The 19,971-nt window shown below is 45.5% G+C and overlaps 1 protein-coding gene across 4 annotated transcripts in view; it reads right to left on the reverse strand.

The window, feature by feature from the left end:
• Positions 1 to 19,971, reverse strand: part of LOC134565250 (glypican-4-like) — a 127,656-nt gene that overhangs the window by 25,250 nt on the left and 82,435 nt on the right. For all 4 annotated transcript variants that reach the window (XM_063424759.1, XM_063424758.1, XM_063424757.1 and 1 more), the window contains 4 exons: positions 5,304 to 5,434; positions 4,955 to 5,101; positions 4,420 to 4,556; positions 679 to 854 (listed from right to left, as the gene is read on the reverse strand). In XM_063424759.1, the coding sequence (XP_063280829.1) occupies positions 679 to 854; positions 4,420 to 4,556; positions 4,955 to 5,101; positions 5,304 to 5,434 (591 nt within the window). The remainder of the gene's footprint in view (positions 1 to 678; positions 855 to 4,419; positions 4,557 to 4,954; positions 5,102 to 5,303; positions 5,435 to 19,971) is intronic.

A 19,971-nucleotide genomic window follows, 5' to 3' on the forward strand; every position in this document is an offset into this window, starting at 1 on the left:
GGTGATGGTTGCAGCCCAGAAAGTCAACCACATCCTGAGCTGCACCAAAAGCACTGTGAGCAGCAGGTCAAGGGAGGGGATTCACCCCTTTTATTCCACTATGAGACCCCCATATGGAGTTCTGCATCTAGTTCTGGGGTCCCCAGCATAGGAAGGATCTGCTCGAGGGAGTCCAGAGGAGGACACAGAAATACTCAGAAGCTGGAACACCTTTTCTATGAGGACAGACTGAGAGAACTGGGATTGTTTCATTAAGACAAGAGGTAATGGTTTTAAACTAAAAGAAAGTAGATTTAGATTTTATATAAGGAAGAAACGGTTTTATGATGAAGGTGGTGAAACACGGTGGCACAGGCTGCCCATAGAGGTGGTAGGTTCCCCATCTCTGGACTCAAGGTCAGGTTCGTTGGATGGGGCTCTGAGCAGCCTGATGTAGTAGATGATGTCCCAGCTCATTGCAGGAGTGTTGGACTAGACGACCTTTAAAGGTCCCCTCTAACCCAAACCGTTCTATGGCTTTGTGGGAACACCCCTCCCCACATAGCCTGTCAGAGAGGCTGGTTCCCACCCTCTTCACTAACATACCCACAGGTGAAGCTTAACCAGCTACCCGTGTTAGCATGAAATCCAATTAAAAGGGAAAAAAGAAAAAGCAAAAGGCAAACAAAGCAAACATACTTATGTCAATAAAGTTGACATCGTTCCCACTGTAGGCATTCTTCAGCTTGTTGGTCATCACCCGCAGAGCCATGATTTGCTGGCGAATCACCATGTCTGGCTTGGTAATATCGACTTGAACCTCTGGGTTATTTACTTGACTTGCTAAGCCATTTCCAGTCACTGCAAAGTCATACCTGAAAAGAAACCATTCCTGCTGGTACCAGAGCTGCAACTCGGCAGGGTCCCGTGCCAAAGGATGACACCATGGGAACTCTGCAATGCCATCCCTGCTTTCAAGTCTGGGTGATATTCTGAGCCCAACAGCATCTTTCCACATGCTAAACCTCACACAGCCCTCCTGTCATGGGTTGGCACTGGCCAGATTTTAATGCACCCATGAATATATGTTTTTTCTCCTAACAACTACTGTGGGATATGATCAGGAACAGAGCAGAGCAGGTCTAAAACTTGAAAACAGAAAACAAAACTTTATTGAACTACATAAGAACAGAAATAGAAAAGAAAAAAAAAAACCAAAAACAAACTCTAAACACAAAAACAAACCAGAAATGAAAACCTCCCAGAACATTTCTTCTCCTCCCCCAATTTCCACCCCTTACACGTTACCCTCCATAGACCAAAACCTTGGGTTTTAAATCAAACAATCACCACTCAAAAAACTAATCTTCAATTCAGCAAGGGAGAGAGGAGTCTCTCTCGCACCACAGACTGCTCCTCAGAAAACACAGGTCCACCCCTTATGTGTTTCCATGTCACACATAGCACCACCCAGAGGAGTCTGCCGTGGTGACACTCTCTTTTCCATGTCCAGTGCTCTCACCACTGTCCATGGGCCAAAGCTGCATATAGGGCTCTTTTAAGGATGCTTGCATGCGGGGCTCTCCCCATCTTTCCCCTGGGGCCGAGGGTTTCCAAGAACAGATCTTCCCTGAGGGCAGAGGGCGCTACCACACCCTCTTGCTCTCTTCTCTGCTCGCTCCACTCTTAAAGTGCCAGTCACTGCAGCAAAGTCGAGCCGGCTACATCCACCCAAATGCAGTTTATGTTCAAAAGAGACTCAAGTTCAGTCTATGGCTAACATTATGCAAGAAAAGTCCAGCCTAAAAGCCACTCCTCTTCATCTCTGCCCATCTGGGGCTCTTTTCATCTTCCTTTATCATCTCAGTCCCAGGCTGTCTCTCTCTCTCTTCTGAAACCACTAGCCATGAGAATCAATGTCTGGGAAAAGTTTCTTTCTGCCTCAGAAAGAGTTAACAGTTCTTGGCTCCCAGCAGGGCTGCAGGCTCAGGCACTCCCAGGCTCGGCAACTCCCACACGCAGCTGGGCACCTTCTCCCGGGGAGCGGGGGAGGGACATGGAAGGCACCTCCACAGTTCTCCACCCCTCGATCCTGGATGGGGCCAGCTCAGCTCCAGTCCCATTCACTCTCTTCCCCCCCCGGGGCACTGGCTTACCTCAGCCCAGCCGCATGGTTCCCTTCAGCCCGGCCGCATAGTTCCCCTCCCCCACCCAGCCTTGTAAGCTGGGCAGGGGAAGAGGAGATGTTTCTCTGCTGAAACTGGAACCCAAAAGAGGCAGACCCTCTGGGAGTCCTTGCTTTTAACCCCTTGTGTTCTCAGAGGTGTGTCCAAACCTCCCAGTGGCTACTCCAAGTGCCAGCATAAAACCTGACCACTGATTGGTTTGCCCACAACTTCCTGGAAAATTCACCTCCCTCTCAACCACGACACCTCCTTACTCCATCTCCCTTCCTCGCAATCTCTGCAACATGTGGAATGAAGCAACGTTTTCATTTACACTGTGACACAAGGGCAGGGGAATGACAATTTCTTCCCCAACTTGAAAAGAAAAGGAAGATCTGGGGTTTATATTAATAATGGCTTTCAACAGCATAAATCAGCTTGCTGCAGGCTACAGAGCAATTCAAGGTTCTGAGATACCTTGATGCCAGTTAGATGACACTTTTGGGAACACAACCTTCAAGATCATAGTTATCTCACAGAAACCTATAGTAACTGTTGGAGGCAAGAGTGTCATTCCAGCTTTGAGTAATGCACCTTAACCATCAAGCTGGGATATTGAATGCATGCTTCTCGTGCTTCTCACCACGCAGACATGAGATGCAATTTCCCTAATAACCCCAGCAGGAGAAACATCTGTGATGCTGAAGATGAGATCCTGTAGCTCCACACATCAGAGAAGGGGAGAGCCAAGATGTTCAGCTTCAGAAAGGTGTACATGCTCAGGTCTGAACACATGTACAACTTCCTGGTTTAAAAGAGAGACTGAGCAACAAAACCCAACAGAATACATTTCCTGACACAGGTATTTGGAGTATCATCTTATATAGCAGGGATAGGACACATTCCCCTTTCCTTCAATTACCTGACTTGCTAGAAAGATCAATTTAACAGAAGAAAACATTACTTTTCTTAGTTATGATGCCAACATCAGTATCACAAAAGAGAGAAAAGCCTTTAGCACAGTCTACTGATCCTGGACACCAGACAGTGAGATGTAAGCATACGCTGAAAAGCATGCTCAAACACTGTCCTATATATGAGAGTGACAATGACAATGATAATTGGTGGCAACAGTTTTGTTATTATTTGTGATCAATATTATATGTTTCAAAGAAGTCTGAGACCGAAGTGTGGAAGACTACCAAACTTCTACCTTATTGGAGTCATAGAGAAGATAGTAAAGCAAATTCTCTTGCCCAACCCACACAGGATATCCAGCCTGCCCTGTCTCCTTGCCAAGTGCTGCCAAGTCTCCACCTCCCCTCGATACTGAAGCCTCTGCACACACTGGGAGTATCTGCTATGAAAAGCCCCTAGAAGCTGCTGATAAACAAGATTTCAGGAGGTAGAGCCATTTCTTGTCACATACACCCATAACATTGCCCTAGCAAAGTATGGCAGAGTTTTAGGCACACAAAAACCAGTGCAAAAGTTATGAGGTCTGGCTTAGTGCTGTGGCTCAAAACTATCAAGGGCAGAACCTGCTATTACTTAGAAAAACTGCTGGAGAACCCTAGACAACTGCTTTTTTTTTTTTGGAACATCTTGGATTGTGCTTATTTCTTCAGTAAGCAAACAGAAAGAGAAACTTTTATTTCCAAAATAAAAGTTAAACGGTTACATAAACCGTATGACAGAAAAACTCTGACTTACTCATATGTTGGCAATTTCTTCCTTACAAGGAAAAAAAAAGTTTCATAACTCTTTTTTCCATAAAAAGTGTGAATGAAACCACTGGCCCCCTTGTGCCACTGACCTCAGCAGTGGAGAAGGTCTCCACCCTCCATCACCCCTGCCCTTGCTCAACAAAGAAACCAGTTCCCGATGGAAACACCAACTGGGGGCACTGGGGCAACAGCACCGTCATACAACACAAGCACCTCTGCTCTGTGGCTGCGATACAGGATTTTGTACAGATCATCTCTGCAGTTCCACGAACAACTAGGGACTTGAGTCCAAGGAGAGATGAGCTGTTTGAGTATCTACACTCTGTTCCCTCCTCTAAAATAAACCCTCACCTAGAGCTTGGACAACACTTTGGTGTTACATTCCAGCTCTCCCATCAACAAAAACAAAAGGGGTAATGGCAGCAGCCTGTTTTGGGCGAGCTGGGATCACTCCTGTAGAAGAAAAGGCTCAGGGAGAGGGGTCAGGACATAGGGAAAGTCTCGGGTGAGAGGGAAAGGGTTAACCAGGGGCAGCAACATCACCAAACCTGCTCTTTGCACTCCCATTCCAGCACTCGTTCTCATTGACAGTGCCTACAGACATCTTTTCATCATTGCAAATGTTGCTAGGGAGAGATGACCAAAATTTTTTGGCTTGTTTCAGCTTCTCTTTCACATCAGTAACCTATTAAATAAAAGAAAAAAAAAAGGAACACAAGACATAATCCAGAATACCAAATGCTCAGTAAAAGTGAAGTTGGGAAGGTATTTTTTATCACAACAGACATGTACAGGCCAGATCTTCAGGCTGTGAGTTTTGATGGTTGATTTACGCTTTTAATACAAAATTAAACACTGCTCCTCAAACACATATTCATAAGCCAAGCTTTTAACATAGCCACTTCTCTGACATAGAAGCATTGAGGTAATTAATGTCTAGAGCTATGGGCAGATTACACCCCTTAGAGAGTTTTAAGACAGCCAAGGAATATTAAGAAAGCCTATCAATTAAAAATGGTATTTTATCACTGTGGTACCCGAGTATGAAGCACCTGTGTGGCACCAGCAGGACCAGGCACTCACCAGTCGGTCCAAGCTCGTGCCAGCAGCTGTTGTTGGTCGCTCCTCTGGGTTGTAGGGTCTGAAACGAGCACTGAAACCACTTTCAGAGACAGAGCGAGCAGTCCGGCCTTGAGCAAGTGTTTTTGGCTGGCCACATCCCTGGAAAACCTATGTGAGAGAAGGAAAGGATTTTTATGAAATAAGGTCACAAAAGCCTCCCTTTTCCAGGCTCCAACACAGCCTCTGCCCAAAATAACACATTAGCTTTATATGTACTTGAAAGGGCATTCAAGAAAAAACATATTGAAAAGAATAGGGAAATAAAACACATTGAATAAAAAAATCTCAAGTGTCCTCTTGGTCCATTTACCTTCTGAGACACCTGCATGCTGTTCTCCTGCATATTCATGATCGCATCTGAAATTTTCACATCAATGGGATCCATGACAGACTCAATGTTGAAAGGTCCCTCCAGCCTCTCTGCTACCAGCAGCATCGAATCTAACACAGAGAGAGAAAAATGAAGGTTTTTAGCAGAAGAGCTTCAGGAATAAGAGTTAAGAAGGATAACAGTTTGAGCACATGGACATTAACCACTACAGTGTCACCTCTGACCAGCACACATCTGCAGGAAACATTTTGCTTGGTTCCCAGAGCATACACCTTCACCAGGTACTTAGATGCTGCCAGCACCAAACCACAGGCTCATGTACATCAAAAGCCATCACAGTCTGCCAACAGCAGCCTGTAATCAGCTCCTCCCATCAGAACAAGCATTACTAACACTCCTTTCCATGCTCATTTACGAAAGGTTGCCTTGTGTCATTTGTTTTTCAAGACTGCTTTCAAAGCCATCAGCTTCCTCAGGCTGGTTTTGAGCACAAGGCACCAACATGCAAGGGTCCAAGACAATCCTTGATACCATCTTTCCCTTATGGACAGCTACAGGCTTTTTCCTGCCTGGGGAAGCCAAGGGATTGCAACTACTAGCATTACATGGACAAATTGCACGATAGAGGGAGTCTATGTGAGAACAGGGTGAATGCTGTGCACTCATGATGTATTTGGCACATCTCTAAGCAAGGGGAGATGGAAAGTCTCTCAGCCAACACTGTGTCACTCCTCCTGTGCCGACATGCATGTCCTCATCAAATGCATCATTAAACACAGCAACTACTGGACCATCCACTACTTCCTCTGGGAAATTATTATTGGCATTAAAGCTTACCCTGCACTGCATTTAAGCCCTCTCTCTGGTTCTCCTGTACAAGGTGCCTCCAGGAATACACCTGGCACTAAGCTCTTGTCTCTTCTCACCCATCACAACTTAATTTACTGTTAGCTTTCACTGTGGTCCCTCAACCCCAAAGCATTTGTTGATCTCCTCTCCTGCATAACTTCATGATGCTCTGCCACAAACTCATCTTTTTCCAGTTGCATGTAATTCTTCAATTTTTCCTAGCCTGAGTGATGAGGACAGAACAGCCCCTCTGGCCCCAAGGAGCTCCTCCCTGCTCCAAAGATATGCCTCGTCCCTTCCATTAACAAGAAATGGGTGTTTCACACTCAGTCAATTAATCTATCTCATGACATTCATCCTCCTCCTAAGTGCAGAAGGTACTTTGCACAAACAGAAAACTTCTGTGGGCTCTGGCTATCTGTTAAAGCCCTATAAAGAAGCTCTACATACTGAACAATTTAGTAATAGCTTTGCCTTAGTGCCCAAGTCTTGTTAAATAAACTACATTAAAAAAACCACAAATGATGAAAAATATACAACTAAGCTATTTGAGTATGTAGTTATTATTGTTATTAATAAAACAACAACAAAACACAACAGTTATAATAATAATACAACACCATAACCCCAAACATGAATTGCAGATGCCTTCCTAGCCTGTAAATCCATGTTTTAAAGAAAATTCAGTATTCTAAAGATTTGCTGGGTGTTAGTTAAAGAACTATCATTAATTAACCCCCTCTCACTCACTCAGCTCCACCAAGGTGTGGATGTTTAGGGAGTGAGCTCTGGTGGAGCTGGAGGCCCCAGGAAAGGCAGTCACTCTGCAGGCACACACCACCAGCATCAATGACACAACTCTTGCAGGGCATGGCTGGAATTTCACCATCAGGGATTACAAACAGGTATGAACTAAATGCATTAAAAAAAAAAAAGGAAAAAAAAAAAGGGGGGGGGGAAGGAGACAGTAATAACAAATGAAACAAAGAGTCTTAGACTGTATTGTAGTGGGCTCCAATAAAGTGATGCTTCAAATCTCTGAGTAATGACTGCTAGCATGAATATACCATTGTGTTGGAGGAGAGAAAAATGCTTTTGATGTGCTACCAAATGGAGATTCTTGTAAACAAGTGGAGCACAACTTAAATGTGTACATCATTGTCAAAGCTTCTGGGGTTTTTCATGTGCATAAAGAACATCCCAGTGCAGCGTGCAGGAAGCCGCTCATTTCAAATAAAAATATTATGAAGAGACAGATAATAAAGCACACAAAATGCACAGGAGTTTGGGTTGTTTTTTTTTTTAAAGAAAAATAATTCAATTTTGTAACTGCTTAATTCTCTGAGTGGCCAGGAAAGACCACAGATCAATTAAGTGTTTGTGAAAGACTGAAAGGAAACATAGACCCCAATTCTTCTGGCTGTTTGGCATCTTTGTAAACTTTGAGCCGGGCAGGCCATCCACAAGACCATGGGAATGTAGAGCGAATTGAGTCCTTTGTTAGCTTCCATGTATCACAGCCCAGGAATGCAGCCTCTGCTTTGACTGCCGATAGAGAAAATGCATTCGGCCTCCAGCAGAGTTGCCAAAGCTGTCGAGAAAAGATAAGGAAAGTAGTAATTGGAGTTGGGCTTGATACTGGCAAGGAACACTAAAGAAATAAACTTTCATTAAAAAGGGGTAGGGAGGAGCAAGGGCTGAGGGTGGAGGGGGGGGCTCTGCTTCATCCACAGTTTTGATTTTGGAGATATCCTGCAAACTTTTACCTCCCACCAGGAGTTGTCTGGTGCCCCCACAGCAGTGGTGGCAAGCAGTGGTTCCCTCTGGCAGCCCCATCTGATGTTGCTAAGGCTGGCTGGGGTTCAGGGTTCCACCAGCAGTGCTGCCCACAGGAGGGGAGGCTCCTGCTCCAGCTCCAGCTCCAGGAACCAACCTTCTGAGCAACTCATCTCGCAGAAAAAGATTTTCCATTATGGGGAGGAGAGAGGAGTTGATTACAAATAATTATTTGCCCCAGCTCCAGTGCAAAGCAAATGATATTTATAAGCCACAGTGAAGTGGCTCAGCTTTGCTTCACAAAAAAACCCCAACTCTGGCCCCAACCCGGGCCATGTATTACAAACACACAGCATGACAAAGACTGTCTCTCCTCCCTGTGATGGGGAGATAGGAGTGGATTTAGGTGAAAAAAAAACCCAAGGAAGACACACCATCTAGCACCATCCCTTAAAGACCCTTTTCCTCTTGCATACATTTGTCCTTGCTACTGGCATTGAGACAATCCTTGGCAACAAAGTACCTCGCTCTCATGAAGGAAAGCAATTCTTTCTCATTGTGCCACCAATAATCAGAAAACCACATCTTCAGCCTCACTGTCTGACTTGAAGAACAAAAGGCAGTTTTCAGTCTTAATCCCAAGATCTGATTTAAAAAGGGAAAGAAAGAGGGAGAAGACACAACAATCTTTTTTTTTTTTTTTTTTAGTGGGAGGAAAAAAATCTTTGCGCACATAGTACTCCAGATATGTATATGGAGCCTGAATTCGACATCTTTGAGCAGGGTAAAACTTGGTGGAGAAAAAAAAAATCATGAAAAGGCACTGGAGATTAACTCTGTTCATTCAGGAAAGCTCCAACCCCCCAACAGCCTGTCTGAAACAAAGTACACCCCTGTCTAATTGGTGTACAATTGTGTCAGGAATAGAGGGAGAAATAATTTAGATAGTTAAAGGGGAGAAAAGAGTACAATTTGTTCATTATTTCATACTCCTCAACTTTAAATGGTACTTTGGAGAAATAAGGAATTACAAAGTCTTCTTGTCTCAAAAAACCTACAAACTTTACATCCCAGCTTTACATAATTTACTTACTTATAGACCCACTAGCACACACAAATGCGTATTTCACATGCACCCATATTCATATACACTTGCAACACTTGCTACAAGTTCTCTAACTATTTTTAAAATTGATTTGATAGGTTCAAAATCTGCTTATGACTCATAATAAATCACTGCCATAACTTGGCACTTAAACCCACAATGCAAAATCTCACTGAGACCATGGAGGTGAGTTTTTGGGATTTTGTGAGGTTGTTTGGGTGGAATTTTTTGGGGTGCTATTTCTTTAATTATTTAAACCTCTAAACGCACACACACACGATAATTGTGGTATATGTCCTGTCCTAAACATCAGATATATTTAATTTAATTTGTCTCAAGTGGCAAGCTGAGAGAGAAACCAAAGTCTGGAACATAACCAGCACCTGTTCACTTAATTAATTGTCTAAAGAAAGCACAGCTTAAGTTTTCTGTATCCACTGCAACCATCAACTCAGAGTGCAAGAACCAAGCAAATACTGCCAATAAATGTAACGAAGCTTAATACCATACTTAAGAAATGAGTGGGCAAGAAGTCTTTTGAGGAAGCACTGCAAGAAGAAAGCTTTGTTTCCAATCTGCAATCACATGTATTTATTTTGTCTTGTTTGTCTTGTTTAATAATCTTAATTATTGTATGCAGTCCCTGATCAGTCTCGTGTGACAGGGCTCACCAGCTTCCCCCAAGGTTCATTTTTAGCCGCATACCACCTACAGCAATTAGCTGCTTGTGCTTTTGTCTGTTTTCTGGCATTATGCCCTTCCCTTTCATGGGATTCTTCTTTTCTACTTGGACTTGATGCTTGCAAGTCTCCGGTCTTTGAGCTATTTCAGCAACAATTGTAGTTGAAATACTTAATATTCTCATGAGAAAGACAGCTGTGAGGACTGGGGGGTGGGGTGTCAGTCTCCCAGAGAATGATTTGGAAATCCAACTTAGTGTCACATTTAGCTCCCTATATGGAATACACACAAAAAAAAATGCCTTCTGAAAATAACACCCTGCACATATTCAGTTGGCATGGGGAGCAAAGTGAAAATCTAGGGAAATTCAGACTGTACAACCCAGAGGAAAACAAGTTCTAAGACAAATGTAGCTTGAAATGTCAGCTAGCAGCATTTTCCTTTTTTTTTAATTTTGCAACTTAGTGAAACAGAAATCTTTTCTTTCTAACAATCTTTTTTTTTTTCATGAGTGGAATGGGAAGAGTACCATAGCCCTTTCAGTAGCAGTAGATAGTTTACATGTGCACTTCACCACACATTAACTAGAGCAAAGCCACTGCTCCCACAGGATGCTCAATCACAGATAAATCAAACCTCCTGGAAAAGCAGGAGAAATGAAAACATTTCACATTATCTATTGCCTGTGCCCCAAAATGTGATGCACTGCCAATTCTGTTGAGTTTTGACCCAAGGCCAAATTTAATATTTCAGTCTAAATTTTCTGTATTGAATGATACTGTGTATAAGCATGTCTTGGGTTATGCAAGCAAAAAATGTGTATTCTATTTCATCTGTAGAAAGCAGTTGGGAGATGGTTTCTTTTTTTTCCCCCTTACCTCTTGTAACTCCCGGGGGGAGGGTGGATGCCTTCCGATAACAGACCATCTATTAAAACCAGCTGGGGCAGTGTTTCCTATCTCTTTCATCAACTTTGTCCACCTTCCAGGGGATATCTTCTGTTAATGGGCCATTAAAGCTCACCACTGACATAACACATTACATCATCCCATTGTGAGATGCACCACCCAGTGGGGAGGAGCCAACCATTCCCTACCCAGATAAAAATGGGGACACAGGTGTCATGGGTTGGCACTGGCCAGATGTTAATGCACTCATGAATATATGTTTTCTCTCTAACAACTACTGTGGGATGTGATCAGGAACAGAGCAGAGCAGGCTTAAATCTTGAAAACAAAACAAAAAAAACACTAAAACTTTATTACATTACATAAGAACAGAGACAGAAAAAACTCTTAAACACACACAGAGACAGAAATAAAAACTTCTCAGAACATCTCTTCTCCCAGTTTTTACTCCCTACACATTACTCTTTACAGACTAAACTTTTGGGTTTTAGATCAAACAATCACTACTCAAAAAAAAAACTAATCTTCAATTCAGCAAGGGAGAGAGGAGTCTCTCTCACACTACAGACTGTTCTCTAGAACACACGGGTCCACCCTTTATGTGTTTCTATGTCACCCGTGGCACTGCCTGGAGAAGTCTGCCAGGGTGACACTCTTTTTCTTATGTCTAGCGCTCTCACTGCTGTCCATAGTCTGAAAGCTGCATACAGGGCTCTTTTAAGGATACTTGCATGCTGAGCTCTCTCTTTTTTTACTCAGGGGCCGAGGTTCTGAGAGCAGGTCTCCCCTGAGGGCAGAGGGTGCCACCACACCCTCCCCCTCTCTTCTCTGCTCGCTCTACTCTTCAAGTGCTAGTCACTGTAGCAAAAGCAGGGGCAGCTGTATTCACCTAAAATGCAGTTTATGTTCAAAAGAGACTTAAGTTCAGTCTATGGCTGACATTATGTAAGAAAAGTCTAGCTCAGAAAGCTACTCTTCTCATTCTTTGCCCATCGGGTTCTTTCTAATCGTGCTTTATCATCTCAGTCTTAGGCCGCTTCTCTCTCTCCTCTGAAACTACCAGTCATGAGAATCAATGTCTAAGAAAAGTTTCTTTCTGCCAAGCAAGGGTTAACAGTTTCTAGCTCTCGGCAGGGTGTAGGCTCAGGCACTCCTAGGCTCGGCAACTGTCACGTGGCTGGGCACCTTCTCTCAGAGGGGAGGGGGGGGGGGGTGAGCACACACAGAAGGCACTTCCACAGTTTTCTACCCCTCTATCCTGGACGGGGCAGCTCAGTTCTAGAGTCCTGTCTACTCACTTCTCCCCCCGGGGCTCCGGCTTACCTGAGCCCAACCACGTGTTTCCTCTCCCCCACTTAGCCTTGTGGCTGGGCAGGAGAAGGAGGCCTGAGACGTCTCTCTGCTGAAACCAGAATCTAAAAGAGGCTGAACTCCCCTGGAGTCCTGCTTTTAACTCTTTGTGTCCTCAGAGGCGTGTCCAAACCTCTGAGTGACCAATCCAGGTGCCAGCAGAAAAGCTGATCACTAATTGGCCTGCCCACATCTCCCTGGAAAAATTGACCTCCCTCCGCAACCACGACAACAGGGACCCCAGACAACCTCTTTCCAGTGGATTCTCAGAGGAAGACTGGACTCATCTCACCACCACTACACGATCATCTCTACTCCAAAAGAACCACATCTGTCATCATCTCTATTCCAACAGAACCACATCTGTCACTCCTGGAGGACTTATTTGGACTGCTTTCAACACCCTGGCTGACAGGGTGCCAGGTCGTATTCCTGACTCCGTCAGGGTTTTCTAGGACTTTTGTTTGTTTGCTTGTTTGGGTTTTTTTGTACTACTGCATTTGTATTTTTTTTAATTATTCCTAGGAAAGAACTGTTACTCCTATTCCCATATTTTTGCCTGAAAGCTCCTAATTGAAAAACTGTAACAATTTGGAGGGAGGGAGTTTTACATTCTCCATTCCAAGGGAAACTCCAGTTTTCCCTGACACGTATCTGTTTTTCCAAACCAAGACAGAATTTGATGCCAAACATGGGGCACGAGGGCACTGAGGGAAAGGAATAACAGTTGTTGGGTGACTTAGGTTCATGTGTACTAGATATAGAGGCCTCGTTGGACAGCATCATGTGATCTACCTTGATTTGGGTGGCATGTGGTTGTGGCTGTGTTTCTCCCATTTGCAGGCCCTTATCTAAACATGGGCCCTATAACTAAGGCTACTGTGGCTGTTATCCAGTTTAATTTATGGGTTAATAAGGTGAGGAATTAATGGATTTTTAACTTTCTCTGGAAGACAGGCACATGGATTCAGAGTTATCACACCCTAACTGTGTTTTTGGGGTTACTTTAACAATGGTACCTACTGTGAGGAAATTACACTGGGGGAAATTTTTTCCCAACCCTTCACCCAGCTCTTTGGGTCTACCCCACCAGTTTTTGAAGGGTTTAAATCTTCTCTCAATGCTAATGATATCATACAGTGGCTGGTATTACTTACAGGCCTATTCGATTTAGCATTCAGAGATAAGAGGAGATTGACCTGGATAACCACCCTGATACCTACCCCACAGACTAGAGATACTGCCCAAGAGCCTGACCCTGCCCCACAGCTCGCCTCAGATATAAACCACCGAGACTGGGTGAAGGAGATTCGTGAGATGGGCCAGATGCTGAGGGAGTACATTTCCCCTGTGGTAGCCTCATTAGCCCCAGATGGTGGGAAACCCTCCCTCTGCCCTGACAAAGGAGAGTCTGATGGTGCACCAGTGGAACCCAAAGATGTTACAACCATCCAGGTGCCAGCTCAACCACAGGGGCAGTCACAGCCAGCAGCAGTTGCCCCTGGGGAAACAAAGAAGTCTAAGGTGAAAGCGGTGAACCCAGGTAATAAGGATAAAAAAGGAGGGCCCTCAAAACCTGCAGGGGAGCCTGAGGTTGAGATCATCACTGAGTCCCTGTCGTATGAAAGTCTCCGTAATCTGCAAAAAGATATTGTACGACGGGGATGTGAGGGTTATACAGCCTGGTTACTTCGGGTATGAGACCTTATGGGTATAGAGGTGTAACTAGACAGTGGTGAGGCAAGGAATTTGGGACCCTTGACCCAGGACTCAGGTGTGAATCAGGTATTCGTAAGGGAGCCAGGGCTCCTGTCCCTTTGGGAGCAGCTTTTGATGAGTGTAAGGGAGAGGTTTGTCCACAGAGACAGAATGCAGGAGCACCACCTTAGCATGCGCTGGAAGACTCCTGGGTAAGGGATCCAACAGCTGAGGGAAGTAGTGGTATTGGAGGCACTTTTTGGGAGGAGTGGAGAGCATGATAATAACCCCAAAAAGGTTAGGGGCACAGGGCAAATGCTGTGGAATCTGGCAACTCTAGGACAATCTCAATATGCCACATTCATTGCAACAATTAATGCTGAGGACAATCGAGAGACAGTGGGTTCCGTAGCCAAAAAGGTTAGAAATTATGAGAGCATGATCAATGGCCCAATGCAGGCTTAGGTCTCTGCCGTGGTTAAGAAACTCAAAGAAGAGATGAGGGAGGAGGTGAGGAGGAACAGTTCCCACGTGGCACTGGTGCGAGTCACAGGCCCCAGAGCCAGAGCTGAACGTTCCCCAGCTAGAGAGAGAGGGTACACCCCACGAACTGACCTGTGGTTTTTCTGCGTGATGATGGGGAAGACATGGGAGTGTGGCATGGGAAACCCACTTCTGTCCTAGCAGCACAGATGTGTGAGCTTAAGGAGAGAAACACTCACTGAGGGGCTTCCACTAAAATGAAGGTAGCCTCAGCCTCCCATGACCAAGCCGACAGGTATTACAGAAGTGAGGATGCTGTGTTGGATCCCCTTGAAGGAACCTCTACTATGTATGCATAGGAAGGGAAGAGCAACCAGTGCTAGAGGGGCCCTGCCTCTAGCCAGGAAGAGGTTAGGGAAAACCGAGTCTTTTGGACAGTGTGGATCCAATGGCCTGGCACATCAGAGCCACAGAAATATGAAGCTTTGGTTGATACTGGTTTGCAGTGTACTCTAATGCCATCAGGACATGTGGGGGCAGAACCTATTTCCACTTGAGGGGTGACAGGGGGATCACAGCAATCGACTCTGTTGAAAGCCGAGGTGAGCCTGACCGGGAAGGAGTGGCAGAAACATCCGGTTGCGACTGGCCCAAAGGCTCTGTGTATTCTGGGCATCGACTTTCTCAGGAATGGCTATTACAAAGACCCTAAGGGGTTCAGATGGGCTTTTGGAATACCTGCTGTGGAGGCAGAGGGCATTAAGAAATTGAACACAGAATCACAGAATCACAGAATAATGAGGTTGGAAGAGACCTCTAAGATCATCAAGTCCAACCTATGCCTTAACACCTCAACTAGACTATAGCACTTATTGCCATGTCCAGTCTTTTTTTAAACACATCCAGAGATGGTGACTCCACCACCTCCCTGGGAAGACAATTCCAGTGCTTTATTACTCTTTCAGTGAAAAATTTTTTCCTAATATCTAACCTGTACCTTCCCTGACGTAGCTTGAGACTGTGTCCCCTTGCTCTGTCAGTTGCTGCCCGGTGGAAGAGACCGACCCCCACCTGTCTACAACCTCCCTTCAGGAAGTTGTAGAGAGCAATAAGGTCACCTCTAAGCCTCCTCTTCTCCAGGCTAAACAACCCCAGCTCCCTCAGCTGTTCATCATACGGCTTGTGTTCCAAACTCCTCACCAGCTTCGTTACCCTCCTCTGGATGTGCTCAAGTGCCTCAATGTCCTTCTTAAACTGAGGGGCCCAGAACTGGACACAGTACTCAAGATGTGGTCTCACCAGCGCCGAGTACAGGGGAAGAATGACCTCCCTGCTCCTGCTAGTCACACAATTCCTAATGCAGGTCAGCATGCCATTGGCCTTCTTGGCCACCAAGGCACATTGCTGGCTCATATCCAACCGGCTGTCGAGCAGCACCCCCAGGTCCCTTTCCGCCTGAACACTGTCCAGCCACACTGTCCCCAGCCTGTAACGCTGTAGGGGATTTTTGTGGCCAAAATGTAGAACTCGACACTTAGACTTATTAAACTTCATGCTGTTGGAGTCTGCCCATCCATCCAACCGATCTAAGTCTCTCTGCAGAGCCCTCCTCCCTTCCAATAGATCAACACAAGCTCCCAGCTTAGTGTCGTCTGCAAATTTACTAATGAAGGACTCAATGCCCTCATCCATGTCATCTATAAAAATATTAAATAGAACTGGTAGAACTGGTCCCAGTACAGACCCCTGAGGGACACCACTGGTGACTGGTCGCCAGCTGGATGCAGCACCATTCACCATCACTCTCTGGGCCCGGCCATCCAGCCAGTTCCTAACCCAGCGAAGAGTGCTCCTGTCCAAGCCATGGGCTGCCAGCTTATCTAGGAGTATACTATGGGAGACAGTATCAAAGGCTTTGCTGAAGTCTAAATAGACAACATCCACAGCCTTTCCTGCATCTACCAGACGAGTTACCTGGTCATAGAAGGAGACCAGGTTGGTCAGACATGACCTACCCTTTGTAAACCCATGTTGACTGGGTCTGATACCCTGGCCATCTTGTAAGTGCTGTGTGATAGCACTCAGTATGAACTGCTCCATTATCTTACCTGGTACTGAGGTCAGGCTAACTGGCCTGTAATTACCAGGATCCTCCTTCCTACCTTTTTTGTAAACAGGTGTCACATTGGCCAGTTTCCAATCACCTGGAACCTCACCAGTGAGCCACGACTCCTGATAAATGATGGAGAGCGGCTTCGCAAGCTCATCTGCCAGCTCTCTCATCACCCTAGGGTGGATCCCATCTGGTCCCATCGATTTATAAATATCCAAGTGTCCCAGCAGCTCTGTGACTGCCTCCTCCTGGATAACAAGAGGACCATTCTGTTCCCTGGCACCACCTACCAACCCCTGAGGACAGTTATCTTGAGGATAAGCTGTCCTACCAATAAAGACTGAGGCAAAGAAGGCATTAAGCATTTCCGCTTTTTCCTCATCTTTAGTTACTAAGTTGCCTGTCTCATCCAGTAAGGAACCGAGGTTGGTTATACGCTTCCTTTTATCATTGATATATTTGTAAAAACTTTTTTTCTTGTTTTTAACAGAAGTTGCCAAGTTAAGTTCAAACTGAGCTTTGGCCTCCCTGATTTTTTTCTACATGCCCTAGCAGCTGCCTTAAATACTTCTTGAGAAATCAGACCCTCCTTAAAAAGATGATACATCTTTTTTTTATTTCTAAGTTCCTTCAAAACCTCATTGCTCATCCAGACTGGACGTTTGCCTCGTCGACTCTTCTTTCGGCACACAGGGACAGTCTGTTCTTGTGCCCTCAAGATTTCTGTTTTGAAGTACACCCATCTCTCCCGGACTCCTTTGTTTTCAAGGACTGTTTCCCAAGGAACTCTCTGAATAAGTCTCTTAAATAGGCCAAAGTCTGCCCTCCGGATGTCCAGTGTAGAGATCTTATTGATATTTCTCCTTATTTCACCAATTATCGAGAATTCTATAATTTCATGATCACTGTGCCCCAAGCGGCCTCCAACCTCCACATCACCCACCAGTCCATCCCTATTTGTGAACAATAGGTCTAACATAGTCCCTCCCCTGGTGGGCTTGCCCACCAGTTGTGACAAAAAGTTATCCTCCACACACTCTAAAAACTTTCTAGATTGCTGTTTTTCTGCTGTATTAAGTTCCCAGCAGATGTCTGGTAGGTTGAGGTCCCCTACAAGAACAAGGGCTGATGATCCTGAAACATTGTTCAGTTGCTTATAGAATAAGTTGTCCACCTCTTCATACTGGTTGGGTGGACGATAGCAGACTCCCAGGAGGATGTCAGCCTTGTTGGCCTTCCCCTTAATTTTTACCCATAGGGACTCTACTTCATCATCATTAGTTTCAATACCTATGACATCCAAAACTCCCCTAATATAAAGGGCCACCCCTCCACCTCTTCTCCCTTTTCTGTCTCTCCTGAAGAGCTTGTAGCCATCCAGTGCAGTGCTCCAACTATGTGAGTCATCCCACCATGTCTCTGTGATGGCAACAATATCATAGTTCTGCTGATGCACCATGGCCTCTAGCTCTGCCTGTTTGTTACCCATGCTGCGTGCATTGGTGTACATGCACCTCAGCTGGGCTACTGATTTCTCCCCTAACACAGTCTTATCATCCTTGGGCCTCCTTCCAGACAGCCCAGATGCATCCCCTTCCCCCTTCAAACCTAGTTTAAAGCCCTCTCAATAAGGTCTGCCAGTTCATGAGCTAAAAACCTCCTGCCCTTAACAGAGAGATGTATCCCATCTGATTCCAGTAGAGCAGGTGCCATAAAGGTTGCTCCATGATCAAAGAATCCAAAATTTTGCTGATAACACCAACCCTTGAGCCATTTGTTAAAGATGTGGGTTTTCCTATTCCTTTCCCTATTTTTGTCTGCCACCAAAGGAACTGAGCAGAACACTACCTGTACACCTGTCCTATCAACCACTTGACCCAGTGCCCTAAACTCCCTTTTAATCGCCTTGACACTCCTTTTTTCAATCTGATCACTGCCAGCCTGGAGTATCAGCAGTGGGTAATAATCAGAGGACCGAATCAGCCTAGGAAGTCTCAGTAATGTTTCGTACCTGGGCTCCAGGGAGGCAGCAGACCTCCCTGTGGGATGGGTCAGGTCGACATACGGGGCCTTCTGTCCCCTTCAGAAGGGAATCACTCACTACGAGCATCCTTCTTTTTTTCTTGATGTTAGAGGTGATAATCTGTTTTTTTGATGAGTCATAATTGGAAGTCTCACTGGTGTCGTGGTTGCAGGGGGAGGTGAATTTTTCCAGGGGGATGTGGGCAGGCCAATCAGTAATCAGCTTTTCTGCTGGCACCTGAATTGGTCACTCAGAGGTTTGGACACGCCTCTGAGGACACAAAGAGTTAAAAGCAGGACTCCAGATGGGTTCGGCCTCTTTTGGGTTCTGGTTTCAGCAGTGGAAACATCTCCTCTTCCCTGCTCAGCTTTGGGCTGAGTCGGGGAGGGGGAAGCCACGTGGCCGAGCTCAGGACAACCACGCGGTGGAACTAAAGTAAGCTGGGGCCCCCGGGGGAGAAGAGAGTGGACAGGTCTGGAACTGAGCTGCCCCGTCCAGGATGGAGGGGTAGAAAACTGTGGAAGTGCCTTCTGTGTGTGCTCACCCCCCTCTCCCCCCCCCCAAACTCCGGGAGAAGGTGCCCAGCCACGTGGGAGTTGCCGAGCCTGGGAGTGCCTGAGCCTGCACCCTGCCGAGAAGTAAAAACTGTTAACCCTTGCTTGGCAGAAAGAAACTTTTCTTAGACATTGATTCTCATGACTGGTGGTTTTGGAGGAGAGAGGGAAGCGGCCTGGGACCGAGATGATAAAGCACGATTAGAAAGAACCCGATGGGCAAAGAATGAGAAGAGTAGCTTTCTGAGCTAGACTTTTCTTACATAATGTCAGCCATAGACTGAACTTAAGTCTCTTTTGAACATAAACTGCATTTTAGGTGAATACAGCTGCCCCTGCTTTTGCTAGTGACTAGCACTTGAAGAGTAGAGCGAGCAGAGAAGAGAGGGGGAGGGTGAGGTGGCGCCCTCTGCCCTCTGGGGAGACCTGCTCCTAGAACCTCGGCCCCTAGGTAAAAAGGGGGAGAGCTCGGCATGCAAGTATCCTTAAAAGAGCCCTGTATGCAGCTTTCAGACTATGGACAGCAGTGAGAGCACTGGACATAGGAAAAAAGAGAGTGTCACCCTGGCAGACTTTTCCGGGTGGTGCCAGGGGTGACATGAAAACACATAAGGGGTGGACCCGTGTTTTCTGAAGAACAGTCTGTAGTGCGAGAGAGACTCCTCTCTCCCTTGCTGAATTGAAGATTAGTTTGTTTTTGAGTGGTGATTGTTTGATCTAAAACCCAAAGGTTTGGTCTGTGAAGAGTAATGTGGGGGGTGGAAACTGGGAGAAGAAATGTTCTGAGAAGCTTTTATTTCTGTCTCTGTGTGTGTTTAAGGGTTTTTCTGTCTCTGTTCTTATGTAATGTAATAAAGTTTTGGTGTTTTTTTTTGTTTTCAAGATTTAAGCCTGCTCTGCTCTGTTCCTGATCACATCCCACAGTAGTTGTTAAGGAAAAAACATATATTCATGGGTGCATTAACATCTGGCCAGTGCCAACCCATGACAACTGGGCAGATAATTTTCTTCTAAATTATGTCTGGCTCTCTAGATCCAGGGTCTCATACCTATTCTGAAGTGGCACCTGGCTAGGAGATGGAGGGCAGGAGGGATTATTGTTATTAC

Source organism: Prinia subflava, assembly GCF_021018805.1.
Source record: "Prinia subflava isolate CZ2003 ecotype Zambia chromosome W unlocalized genomic scaffold, Cam_Psub_1.2 scaffold_43_NEW, whole genome shotgun sequence".
Classification (NCBI taxonomy): domain Eukaryota; kingdom Metazoa; phylum Chordata; class Aves; order Passeriformes; family Cisticolidae; genus Prinia; species Prinia subflava.